Source organism: Crocodylus siamensis, chromosome 15, assembly GCF_052110815.1.
Source record: "Crocodylus siamensis isolate JL-2025a chromosome 15, ASM5211081v1, whole genome shotgun sequence".
In the NCBI taxonomy this organism is placed as follows: domain Eukaryota; kingdom Metazoa; phylum Chordata; order Crocodylia; family Crocodylidae; genus Crocodylus; species Crocodylus siamensis.
The window spans coordinates 45598122-45611051 of NC_143409.1; the positions used below are offsets into that span (position 1 = coordinate 45598122).

Sequence of the window (12930 nt, forward strand, 5' to 3'; positions counted from 1 at the left end):
CAGAGCCCAGCGTGCCAACGGGGAAGGCCTCATGGGCATGGAAACACCACAAAAAGCCGGGCAGGCAGCACGGTATCCAGAACAGCCTGCCACATCCCTGCCCAGAGGACGGATCCCCTGGCATATATGACCAAGCAAAAAGGGCACATGGGCACAGCACCTACGACTGGCCAGGCTACACACCGTGAGCACAGGGCAGGGGAGACTGGGTATGTGTGGAGTCAGGGAGGAGCTGGAGGGAGCAGTGGACAACCCGGCTTAGCAAGGGGGGTCCTACACAATCAACAGGGAACCTAACACTATTAGGAGGTCACCCATGTAGGCCCCACCAGCTCCGAGGTGTACAGCCCCTGAGCACCAAGGCCCTGGAGGAGACAGGGGGCGTCACTCCCCAAGGCAGATCCAGAGGGGATAGTCACATGGCTGCACCCCTTTCAGACTGGTCCGTGCCACTGGAGCCTCTGGAGGCTTTAAAAGAGTCCTCAAGGCAGAAATGAATACCTCCTTCCCCTCCTTGCTCAGGGGCAAGTCCTCTCCTCTTCTCTCCCCTTCTGTCCTCTCCCTGCTGTTTTGTCTCAGGAGCGGGGGAATCTCTGGAGTGGCTCCTGCCCTCTCCAGTGGGGCTGCGCAGAGACTGACTTCATCTAAGGCAGCCACAGTGGTAGCGGCTTCCTGTGCCCACTGATGGGAGGGGACTAGGCCATATGGGAGAACCCACCCTCTCCTCATTGCTGCAGCTACTATTCCCAGCTAAGCCCAGCCCCTGTGAACCTGGCCCAAGGGGGCAGAAGAAGCTCTGAAGCTTCCCCACTACTGGGACAATGGAGAAAGCAGCAGCAACTGAAGGAGTGGATGAAAGTGGATGAAGAGGACTTGCCTCTGAGCATGAAATAGAAGGCAGGGATGCTCAGTTGCTTTGGAAATTTAAGAAGTCCCCAGAGACTCCCACAGTTCAGTCTGCCCTCACCTGTGGATTGGCAAGAGGAGGCTGGGAGTCGGGGTGAAGCTACCCTGTAGTACAGCCCCCTTTGCCAAATCCTGGATCCACCCATGGTTACTGCCATGGAGTCTGACTTTTCTGCAACCCCTGCATGGGGGTGGATAGGCTTCTGCATGGGGGTGGGGAGAGGCCGCTTGCAGCAGCCTACAGCATTGCTCCTCTCACCCTGCTCACCTGGCCAGTTTTCTTGCCCTTCCTCTCTACCAGGCTCCAGCTGGACCCCCTGGCCTCTCATGGCATAGAGGCCCTGTGCCTGGCTGCTGCCTAGGGGGTGTACCCCATTGTGACATGCAGCCCCGCTCTCCAGCATTCCCTGTACACCAGGGAAACAGGGGAGACATTGGCAGGGGCAGCTGAGGGGTTGCAGAAGCTAGGGCTTTAGAGGCCCTGGTTGAAAGAATCCCTCCACCTTCCCCACCCTGTCCTCAGCTGCCCAAGCTGGGCCCTGGGGAAGGGCTTGGACAGGGCATGCTCATGCTTTTAGCACGGTCACCAAGCTGCCTATGCTCCGTGCACCCAGCTGACAAGCCCTCAAGAGGAGGCTGCCATGGCTGCCCCACAGCCAGGGCCAGATCTCTTCTGCTACCTGGTGCCTTCTCCTGTCACAGGCAGACACCATGGCTAGGAGTCAGGCCTGTGACCCTGGTGCTGACAGCCCAGGACTTGAGGGGTGATGCCACCCAGCTGGGTGAAAGGCTGGACTGTTGCTTCACTTAGCTCAGCTACTAGGGGAGCCATGACCACACACATGGGGAGACACTGCTCCAGAAGGGCAGGAGGTGGGCTGGGAGGACAGTAGCCAGGACAGATGGTGTGTGAGGGTGGGGCAGGCTCCATGGGGCTGTGGTATGTTGCATGGGGCCATCCTGGGTGCGCAAAAAGAAGAGGAAGGCAGGGGCTTGGGCAGCAGGGGTGGAGGCTCTGGTCAAGAGGGGTAGTGGCTTACCCCCCCATGTGAAAGGAAGACAGCGCATGCAGACAGCGTGGCAGGGAAGGGGGAGACCACGAGAGGAGCAGCAGGGAGATCCCAGCCTGGAGGAGAGGATGGAGTTGGGGCAGGAGCGACACGAGCAATACAGTTAGGGCAATGCAGCCAGCCTGGAGCACCCACCACTCAGCCTGGGCAGGCAGGGAAGATGCCCCCTGCTCAAGGCCTTGGGCACACCCCACTGTCCCCTGGCTGTGCCCTTGGCTGCAGGGGAGGGCCAGGGGCCTGCTGCCAGCCTAGGTCCCCAGGGATCATAGGCTCAGTAATGCATCTCAGGCTTGGCAAATACCCCCCTAACTGGCCCTGGAGCTCTTGCCTATTGTCGCTGGGGGGTGTCCTCTACCACAGAGGAGGCAGTAGGTTGGGGTCTCTGCAGGCTGTACTTGCCACCCCTCTTCTGTCAGGCCTCCCCCTAGTGCACTAGCTTGACCCAGCCATGCAGAGGCCCAGCTCAGCCAGTAGCACCAGCTGAGCAACCTCCTCTGGACCCTGCCCCTTACAGCAGCGGGCAACCTACAGAGACCATTCAAACCCAACTCTTCCCCATCCCCTCTGCCCCAGTTCCTCCAAAGCCCTTCCCTCAACTGCTGGGCCCCAAGCTGGGAGAAGGGCAGGCGGAGCAAAGGGGGCAGCTTTTATCTAGAGAGCAGCTCCCAGCCGGGGGAGTGGAAGCGGAACTGGTCTACAGCTCAGAAGGGCGGGGGGGAGGGAGGAGGGGACAGGCAGCATCTCATGGACCTCCTGAGAGCACCAGCCAAGCTGAGACTTACCCACACCCATCCTTAACAGTTGTTCTAAGGGGAGCAACAGCATGCAGGGCAGCAGAGTGGAATAAAACAGTTGGTTAATGTGGGCCTCTGGCAGGGAGCCTGTGGGGAACCTGGAGCCTGCCCTCTTGACCACACCACTGGCTTCCACTGGACACAGGCCCTGGTAAACCCCTGCCCACCTGCCAGGCAGCAGAGGTAGGGAGATGGCTGTCACTAGGGTTGGGACTCAGCCCCAGCTTGTCCAGGCCCTGCTTTTGGGCTCCCCTACCTGGCCAGGCGCAGCCTCAGAGCAGAGAGACTGCCCCCAGAGCAGCCCTAACATTTGAGCTCCAATGGCCATGGCATCTACAGCCCCACAGAGCCCAGCTGTGAGGGCTCTCTGAGCAGCAGTTGTCGCCACCCAGTAGCACTGATCCCTGTGTGCAAGTGCCCCATCCTCCTCCCCCTTGACTCCTCCAGACTCAGTCACAGGAGGGAGCTAGGCTCTGGCCACAGAGGACATTTCTTAGCTCTGTCAGTGGGCCCCAGCCCTGTGAGCCAGGGGCTTGATACAGGGACCTAGGCAGAGAAGGAAAGGATCCAGAGTCAGGAAAAGATCCCTGTCCCCTCCTGTGTGCCAGGGACAATGGACCCTGAAGCCATGGCCCTCTAATCATGGACTCTAACAGAGAGCTTAGTTTCCCACTTCCACTATAGACAAGGCCCCTGCCAGCTGCTGGGCTGGGACACACTCCCTTCACACTCACCTTGCTCCTTTTTGAACTCATTTTCACTCATGAACACAGGAGCCATGAGCTCTCCCACAGGTGGCTGGATGGTGCCGTAGAACTGCCGGGTATGGGTGCTGAAGGCAAAGAGACATTGGTGAGAGGAAGCCAGGCACTGGTGGCTCATCCCAGACTATCCCTGGGAAGGGGAGCAGGGTGGATTTACTTCAGTCCCCCTCATGCTCTGCCTACTTGTGACCTCGGACATTCTCAACCACTGTCCAGTCCTCCTTGGGAATATGCTTGGAAGCCATGGAGGAAGAAACGTGACAGGATGGGGGACACTGAGGCACAGAGCAGCAGTCATGAATAGAGCCTCACTAGAGCTCAGCTGCCTTGGAGCAAGGCACCAACCCTGTCCCACCCACAGCTGATTACTTTCTGGACAACCAGCAGTCACAGTAGGGATATACTCTGGACAGCATGGCCCCAGGCCAAGAGACAAAGGCCAAGCCACAGAGCAGGCTCTCTCCCTGCAAGCCCCTGAGCCCATGGCCTGCACCTCTGGGGTGAGGGTGGCACCAGGGCCTGTATCTGTGAGACACTCACCACAGCTGGAAGTTGGCAGCCTGGGTGGAGTCACAGAAGTCGATGCCCATAACCACGCTGGTTGTCTCACCAGGGGCAAGTGACTCTGTAAGCACAGGCGCAGCATGAGGCTCAGAATGCTTCCCAGCACCAAGCCATCCCTTTCTGCTCAAGAAGCCAGGGGGATCCTAGTCTTTGTGGTCACACTGCAACAGGGTCCTGCCTGTCAGCTCCCAACTGGTGCTCGAGCCCTAGGCCAGATCCTGGCTCCATGGCCCATGGGGGTCTGATAGTGTCCTGAAGGCAACCCCATTGCTGCTCCCCATTAGCATCTGTGACTGCCCCTAGGCTCTCAGAGGGGAGGAGTGCCCCTCGCCTGGGGGAGGAGGGTGGACCCCAGCTGGGTGCAGCAAGACCAGCACAGCTCACTGGCAGCTCCAGAATGGGGTTGTTGCTGCCAGTCAGGATGTGGATCCATGACTGCCTTCCTACCCCAGGGCACAAAGAAAGGCACAGCCAGCCTTCAGCCCTCCCCACAAAACAGAGGCTTTGGGTAACACACAGGTCCTCATCTTGGCTCCTTCACTCCGTGGCTGCTTATGGGAAACAACTGTGACAATGTCTTTTGGGACCCCATTGGGGAAGCCTGAGCACATCACACTCAAGGGGCTGCCCAGGTTGTCCCTGGCCATCAGCTGCCCTCAGCCCTGACATCAAGCAGTTGTGCCATCCCTGCACAACACCTGGCCAGGAAAGCACTTCTTGGGCTCCCTCAGCTCCGTGTGAGGCCCAAGCTCCACAAACCCCAGAACATGAAGCGTCAGCCAGAAGGCAGAGCTCTGAAGGTTGACCCCAGCCCTGATGCAAACTGGCAGGGCCTTAGTATTCCCATCCGTCTCACAGAGCGAGTGGCTTGGCCTTGCCCTCTGTGTGGGTCAGTATGTAGAGACTGAAGTCAGCAAGAGCCAGTTCCACACCACCGCTCAGCCTTACCAATCTCCTTGAACTCCTGCACCCTCATGCCAGAGAGCTGTTTGGGCTCACTGATGCGCACGTTCTTCACTTCCGAGTCTGTGTTGTTGGAGAACTGAATCTGGACAGCCACCATGTGTGGGTCAGGGGCAAAGGGCTGCCGGCTGAAGTAGTACTCCACAGAGAGCCCCTCGCCTGTCATTCGGTGGAGCAGCTCATAAGTCTTCACAGAGCTGAACACAGGGCTGATCACCTGGGGAACAGAGGAGATGAGATGTGGATACAGGCTGGGGAGGGGCAGAATACCAGGGCATATGAAGCAGAAGTCCCCATGCCTTTGGTCTCTGTTGGGGTTTGAGCTGGCCCCAGTGTTACTTGTAGCCCTTAGACCGGGAGCAGCTGCTGCTTGAAGAACCTGGGCTCCTTATTCCTTATCCCAGGGCCCCCAAAGCAGTGCCTGCTGCTCTTCTGGGCATCAGTTACTCCCACAGAGAAGCCTTGCAGTAGGAGCCAAAAGGGCAAGCACCCCAGAAGGAGGAAACTATCCCCCCTCCCCACAGCTAGTGGGGATGCCAGTAGAGGATGAGGCTGTTCCAGAGGGCTCCAGATTTCTTTTCCCTGGCCCCTCAAGAGAGCAGGAGCCAGAGCTGGGGCTGCTGGACTGGGAGGACAGGAATGGGGGACACTTACAGTAGAAGCCAGAGAGGTGTCGGTGAGAGTGAGTCCCTCCAGGTCGGTCACCAGGCTGCTGGAGACAAGACCGCTGGAGGAGGTGGGCAGGGGAGGAGGGGGTGTGACTACAAGGCAAGAGAGAGAGAGAGGCGGGGAATAAAGGATTAATGAAGATCTGCCCCAGGGACAAGGGGAGGGCTCTGGGTGTCATGGGCACCCTGAATCATCTAGGGGCACCCAGGTCAGGGTAAAGATCAGTGAGAGAGCAGGTAGGGCTGGGGGTAGAAGAGGTGTCAGGGCAGACCTGGCCCTGCCCAGTGAGGCTTGGAGAACCATATGCCCCAGCATTCCTGGCAGCACCCCACAGCAGCCTCCCCACCCTCAGCCATTCACGGACTGCAGGCTGCCTGGTCTGAGTACCTGGGAGAGCTAGAGGGCAGGAGCTGGGAAACACCAGCAGCAAGCCTGGGGACAGTGAAAGCCAAGTGCAGGGCAGTGCTGGGTGTGGGTGCTCTGACAGGCTGGCTGCACCCGTAGCCCTGCCCTGAATGTGTGTGGGAGTGCAGGGGGGGGGCGGGATCCACAGGTCCAGACTGTCTGCTCTGCTGCTGCTTAAAGCCTTTGATCTGTTTGGTTTTTTTGTTTGTTTTTTTTTTAACTGCTTGTATTGGGGGCCCAGAAGTGCCTGCCCAGAGCCTACTGGCCATAGCACGATGGGCACAACCCATCCTACCAGGGCAGAGAGGGACTTTTGCATCTTTCAGCACCCTGCCAGGCCATTGATGATAGGGGAAGAAGAAGGTCTTGATTATGGAATTGGACCAAACCTACAATCTCACCTGCAAGCTGCTGCAGGGAGGGGCATATAGCAGCAGCACCCACATGGCAGCTTGGGGTTCTAGTCCTGGCTCTGCCATAGATCTTGAGCCACTTCCTCCCCACCCTCCAGCCTGTTTCCCTATCAGTGAAATGAGAACAACATCAATACTACCACCCAGAGACCTCAAAGCACAGTATGACCAATCAGCATCACTGTCCCCATTTTACAGGTGGGGAAACTGAGGCAAAAGAAAAGAAGGGACTGGATCCAGATCACCTAGTAAAACCAGTACAGAACCAGAACCAATAACACAGGATTCAGGCACCCCTTGCCAGATATACTGGCTGCTAGATAGCGCTGTCCAGAGAGCCCTGGGGGGATACAGCAGGATGTTTATCATCTGTAAAGTGCTTTGAGATTCACAGAGGGACACGAGCAGTAGATCAGCCAATAGAGTGGGCTGTAAACTGCTCCTTGAAACAATATTTTAAAAAATAAAATAGCTTTTTGGACAAAACATTATTTTTTATTTTTTGCAAAAATGTGTCTATTTCTTTCACAACTGCTTTTTTTGGTCAAAAAAGCCTTCAATAATCCTTCCATTTTCAACAACTGGGGTTTTTTTTGAATGGGAAACATCAATTTTCAGCAACTGTAATGTGAAATCCTGCCTTTCTCTGATGAGAAACAGAAACAAACAAACACAAATAATAATTGCTTACTGCCCTCCATGGAAAGAGTTATTTTTATTGATCTATATCAGGATCTTGTCCAGGAGCCCTAGACAGAAAACAGCCCCTCCCTCCACCCCCCGGGATCCCAGCTGCTTGCACACAGAACACACAGGCAGGCCCTGCCCAAGGAGCTCACGGTCTAAGGCCCTATCATGAAGGCTCTGCTTAGGCTGCTTTCCATCCTCATGGACCTGCAGGGGCAAATCCAGCCTGGTCGTGGTGTGACAGCAGCAGCACCTGCGCTTGTGACGCCTGGATCAGACTCCCACGTCATCGTCCTCTTCAGCCTGAGACAGCTCCTTCTTATCTAAGCTAGAGGGTGGTTTCCCTGCTGTATCCCCTGCCTGCTTATACCTCAGGCTACCCACTCAGATGCTGAGAGAAACAGTTGGGAGCAAGAGGGAGGGGTGAAATTTTACCCTCTGCATGGTGAGGTCCGAATACCTCATACATTTGGCATGTGTCCTAAGCCCAGCTTGTACAGGGGATCCCAGAGGAGGGAAAAACCAGGCTCCAGAGGCTTCAGCTCCAGCAGGAGAGACACCAAGCTCTCTCAGGACCATGGACAGATCAGGTCCCACAGCTAAAAGGATCAAATGGGCAGCAGGCAGCAGGGCCCACAAGGCAGGATGGTTCCTGCCCCTTATCAGAAGTCTTGGCAAGGGGGCTGCATACAAGGTGCTAATAAGCATGCTAACCTTGTACAATGGGGGTTAGCAGGACTCAGGAAACATGGGTTATGTTCCTGGCTCTTCCACTAGCCTGCTGGGTGGCCTCAAGCAGTCCTTTTCCCCTCTCTGTGCCTCAATTTCCCCTGTCTGTAATTGGAGATCAGGACACAGACCCCCTGGGGCAACCCCTTCATGATCTGTGGAGAAGGAGCTTGGTGGCTGTGGCTGCCATTACAGCTCAGGAGACAAGCAGACATATCCAGCCACAGCCATATGGCAGCAAAGGCAGGAACTGGAACCCAGGGGTCCCTGCTCCTGCTCCCCCAGCTTGGAACAAAGGCCAGGGATCCTGTTTCTCAGTACACTGCCACAGAGCCTCCATGCAGCTCTCAGGCTGCCACTGCTTTTCGCAACTGGAGAAGGAAAAAGCAGAGCTCCATGGCCAGGTCTCCCATAGACAGGGTCCTTGACCGGACAAACCACACCCCCCATACTGAGCAAAGCAATTCCACCTGCATCCTGGTCCAGGCTTTCATCTTAGCTCACACGTCCCTGCTGAGTGTGCGGGCTGTGCTGTAGACAGCTGCTGACTTGCTCCCTGCTCTCCCAAGCATGGGATTCTTCCCAAGGAGACTACATTTCCCAAAATGCCTGCTTTCAAAAGCAGCTAATCGCAGGCCTAATGGGGCATGCACACAGGCTGCGAGGACCAGTTCTGCACACAGCACCACCTCTGTTTTCCACTCTGTGCCCAGCTTCACCCTCCCAGCTTCTGGCTTGCCTGCCTTCCCTTTTACAATTTCTCAGCCAACTCCCCTGCCTGACACTCAACTATGTTAAGCAACCATCACTGGAAAAGCTTCCTTAAAAAGAGTGGCTTGGCTGGTCACTCCCTCCCCCAGGAAAGGGCGTGAACTGGGCAGCTACAGGAAAGGAGAAAGGACAGCCAAGACCAGGAGGGGAGAATTGGGGAGGGGATCCCCGCTCCAGCCCAGCTCACATGCCCCACAGAGGGCAGCCTGCTGTGTGCGGCTGGCCTGCCCAGGAGTGATACTCACAGTCATCCAGGTCCAGTAAGGAGATCTCCTTAGTCCCTTTCTTGGCAGCCTTTGGTGCAGGTTTGCTGCTGGGAGGCTGAAAGATAGCAAAGGCAGAGTGAATGGCAGCAGGCAGTTGAACACTGGGATCCATGGGAGGAGGATAAGCGACTCCATCCCTGTGCTCAGCAAGGCTTGGGTTGGGGAGATGAGCTGCTGGCCTGCTACTCAGTGTGGGGCAGGAGCTGAACACCAGCTGAGAGCAGAGCAGGGATGGGGGCCCAGGATCAGCCCTCTCTGCTGTGCTCAGAGGCATGAGCCCCTGCCCTGCCTCTTTACCGTCTTTCTCCTCTTGGTCTCTGTCTCCGACTGGGATTCCTCTGCATCTGAACCCGAGTCTGACTCAGACGAGCTGCTCTCAGAGACGCTGCCCTCCTCAGACGAGGACTCAGAACCGCCTTCCCTGTCACGCTGTGGCTTCTTCTTCTTTGCCTTCTTCCCTTCCTCCTCCTCTTCCTCGCTGGGGCTGCTGGGGAAGGAGAGGATCTCAGGCACACAGGAGAGCCCTGAGACCTCATGCCCTGCTCAAAGACTCCTTTCTGGGGGTGCCAGCCTGAGCTAAATTACATGTGACTGGATAAAATGGAACAACAACACATTTGGGCCTCAGCTCAGCCTCTGTGCTGCAGGGTGCTCTCCCCAGCAAGATGGGTGTCCTGGCAGGGCCTCATGATGCCAAGATGACAACCCAATGTTGTCCCCGCCCCCCAGCTCCTCACAGCCCATGGTACCTCCCCATGCTCTCCAAGGATGCTTTGCGGGGTAATTCCTTTTCCTTCTTTTTCTTCTTCTTCTTCTTCTTCTTCTCCTCCTCTGACTGGTCCCCGCTTTCCTCCTCCTCTTCTTCGCTCCCCGAGCCAGAGCCGCTCTCGGTGCCACTGCCGCTCTCGCTCTCCGACTCGCTGACTGACTCAGGCTCTGGAAAAGAGCACAGCTCAGCTCTGATGCTATCTTGTAGGCACTGCCTGCTTCCAAGCCCCCTTGGCCACCAACCTACTCCTACAGCCAGGGGCATCTGCCCCTTTCCTCCCAGTGCTGTGCTCTGAGCGGGGAGAGGTTCTCCCCAACTGGTGTCCTGGGGTTTGACAGGAGGTGAACCATGGCATCTGCAAATATACACAGGAAGCACGGTCCTCCCGGCCAGAATGCTCCTAACCAGATGGTCTCTCCTGCACAGGAGATACTAGCTGTACTACAGGTCTCTCCTCTCCTGCACTCCCAGGAGATAGGCCCTTCTCAGAGCATGCTGAGCCCTGGGCCTTTCACAGAGAGGAAAAGCTCCTGTGCTAGGCTCTGCTCAGTACAAGGAGCTCAGTTGCTACTGGGCTTAAGCAGGGATAAGGTCTGTAGCCCCTTCCCCTTCTCTGCACACACACTTGTCCATGCCCTGATAAGGGGTCACAGTACCATGCAGCCAGTCCCTGCTGGCACCTCAGCTAGGGTGGTGGAGAGAGAGGAGCAGAAGTGCTGTCCTTTGCCTTTCAGCCATCTCCCAGCCTGGACACAAGGAGGCAGACACAACCTCCAATCACATCACCAGGGGATTTGGGCTGTGGCCATGGAACAACAAGGCCCTAGTGTTAGGTGCTGGCCAGGCAAGGAAGGAGTGAGAGAGTCTGTTCCCACTGCCACAGAGGCCCATGCCCTGACATCATGGCAGATAGAGCCCTCACCACTGTCTGCAGACTCTGTGGGCCCAGACTCCCCCTCTGAGTCAGAGTAGAATGGTTTCTCCACCTTCTCTTTCCTCTTCTCCCGGCTGGTGCACTTGGTCCATTCGGGAACCTGCCCGAGAAGTAGATAATGAAGGAGTGATAGGTGTCGCAGTAAATGAGCACAGCCCCAAAGCTGCTGGCAGGACAAGCCCCTCTCCTCCCTGCCCATGGAAAATAACCAGATTAGGAGGGGGGTGAAGTGGAAAATAAACACCATGCCCACAGGCTTCTCTGGGGCCCCTACAGCCCCTGATGCCTGCAGGGCAGGGATCCTGCTCTGTGAGGAACCTGCTTTAAGAGGGGTTAAAGCGCATGCTGGGCTGGGGGCAGTGGGCAAGGGGCCAGATGACGACACCAGTAGGAACAAGTGTTTCCATGGGAGCCTGAATCTTGCTCTCTGCTAAGCTTTTGAGCCACATGATTTCACAGCAACACATCAAACACATCAAAGCACACACACACACGTCACATGCTTCGGGCTGTCAACAGGTTAGCATCACACAAAGCAAGAGGTAGAAGGGAGTGGAAAAGGCACTGCAAACTGCAACCAGCACATGGAGCCACCTCTATCAGCTCTCCCAGCAGCCCAATGTGGCTGTCGGTGAGGGAGATGCTTTCCTCCTGCAAGCAAGGGAGAGCCTGGTTATGGTCGTCAAACACTCCACCACCACCTACCCTGCTTCTCCCACTGTCTGCCTCAGGATAAGCTCTGCTCACAGCCTGGAGCCTGGCCAAACTGGCTCTCTGTGCTCTGGTAACAAGGGGCCCAGGAGTCCACGTGCTAGCAAGGCCATGATGCTGTAACAAACTCCCAATCTCCCAGTCTGCATGTGCATGTTATAGGCAAGACTGTGACATCAGCCCCCAGCCCCAGAGCCCGGCCTGCAAGATACCTCCACATTCCGCACAGATGGGTCAGGAGCCTCATCCGGCCAGTCAGGGAGCTCCTGGTAGCCCACAGCTTTGGCATTGAGGAGGTGTGAGAGCGAGCCCAGCTGGAAGTGGTCCCGATCTGTGGGAAGAGGCTGGTCAGTGGGTGGCCATCATGAGGACTGCTACTTCCCCCAGGCTGCTCTCCTCACCCCCACAGGGCATTGCTTACTTCCAGAATGGAACCATGTGTCCTTGTCTATGTCCCAGCTCCTCCCTGAGTAAAACAGGCTTCTCTTTCCACAGCCCAGTCCCCAGTGCCAGACTCAGATGCTCAGTCCCCATAGCTCCTGCTCCACCCAGATGCTGGTTCTCTGTACCTTTGAAGGATGACTCCAGGATGGGGGCAGGCTTCTGGGCCAGGAAGAGCTTCTTGGCGTATTTGTTGAGAGCTCCGCTCTTCTCAGTGGGCACGATGAGCTGGCGGATGAAGCGGGCCCGGTCCCGGATGTCGTAGTTCTGGTCGTACTTGGCCAGGTTCAGCACATACTGGGTCAGAAGTTTGCTCTGCACCAAGGACCACTGCTCTCAGAACCTGATCTGGGCCTGCATAGCTCTGACTAGTTCAGTGGACTACACCCCCTCCCCATGGGGACTCCCCTCACTCCACAGAAGGGGCCTGGAGTCTAGGATAGGGGGTGCAATTTGCCCAAGGTCAGGAACAAAATGATGGGAGATGACATTATTAAGTCTCCAGATTCATAGTTTCATAGTAGCTAGAGTCGGAAGGGACCGAGGTAGATCATCTAGTCCGACCCCCTGCCTTGGCAGGAAAGAGCACCGGGGTCAGATGACCCCGGCAAGGTGCTCATCTAACTTCCTTTTAAAAATCCCTAGGCTAGGAGCCTGCACCACTTCCCCTGGAAGCTGGTTCCAGGCCCTAGCCGCCCTGACTGTGAAGTAGCGCCTCCTAATATCTAATTTAAACCTACCCTCCGCCAGCTTGTGACCATTATTCCTGGTCACTCCTGGCAGCGCACGGGGGAACAGGGACTCCCCCAATACCTGCTGATCCCCCCTGACCAGTTTGTAGCAGGCCACAAGGTCCCCCCTTAACCTTCTCTTGTGGAGGCTAAACAGGTTCAGGTCCCGTAGCCTCTCCTCATAAGGCCTGCCCTGCTGACCCCTGATCATACGAGTGGCCCTCCTCTGGACTCTTTCCATATCGTCCACGTCCCTCTTGAAGTGTGGCGCCCAGAACTGGACGCAGTACTCCAGCTGCGGCCTAACCAGTGCCGCATAGAGGGGGAGGATCACCTCCCTGGA

At 56.7% G+C, this 12930-nt stretch overlaps 1 protein-coding gene across 6 annotated transcripts in view; it reads right to left on the bottom strand.

The window, feature by feature from the left end:
- The window catches only part of AP3B2 (adaptor related protein complex 3 subunit beta 2), a 59419-nt gene that overhangs the window by 11089 nt on the left and 35400 nt on the right, over positions 1–12930 (bottom strand). For 2 of the 6 annotated variants that reach the window (XM_090028840.1, XM_090028837.1), the window contains exons 16-26: positions 11985–12171; positions 11628–11746; positions 11299–11355; positions 10693–10804; positions 9751–9937; positions 9299–9488; positions 8981–9056; positions 5716–5822; positions 5047–5278; positions 4075–4159; positions 3505–3602 (exon numbers count right to left, since the gene is read on the bottom strand). In XM_090028840.1, coding sequence (XP_089884966.1) covers positions 3505–3602; positions 4075–4159; positions 5047–5278; positions 5716–5822; positions 8981–9056; positions 9299–9488; positions 9751–9937; positions 10693–10804; positions 11299–11355; positions 11628–11746; positions 11985–12171 — 1450 coding nt within the window. The remainder of the gene's footprint in view (positions 1–3504; positions 3603–4074; positions 4160–5046; positions 5279–5715; positions 5823–8980; positions 9057–9298; positions 9489–9750; positions 9938–10692; positions 10805–11298; positions 11356–11627; positions 11747–11984; positions 12172–12930) is intronic. The other 4 variants (XM_090028842.1, XM_090028839.1, XM_090028841.1 and 1 more) reach the window with 2 other exon arrangements.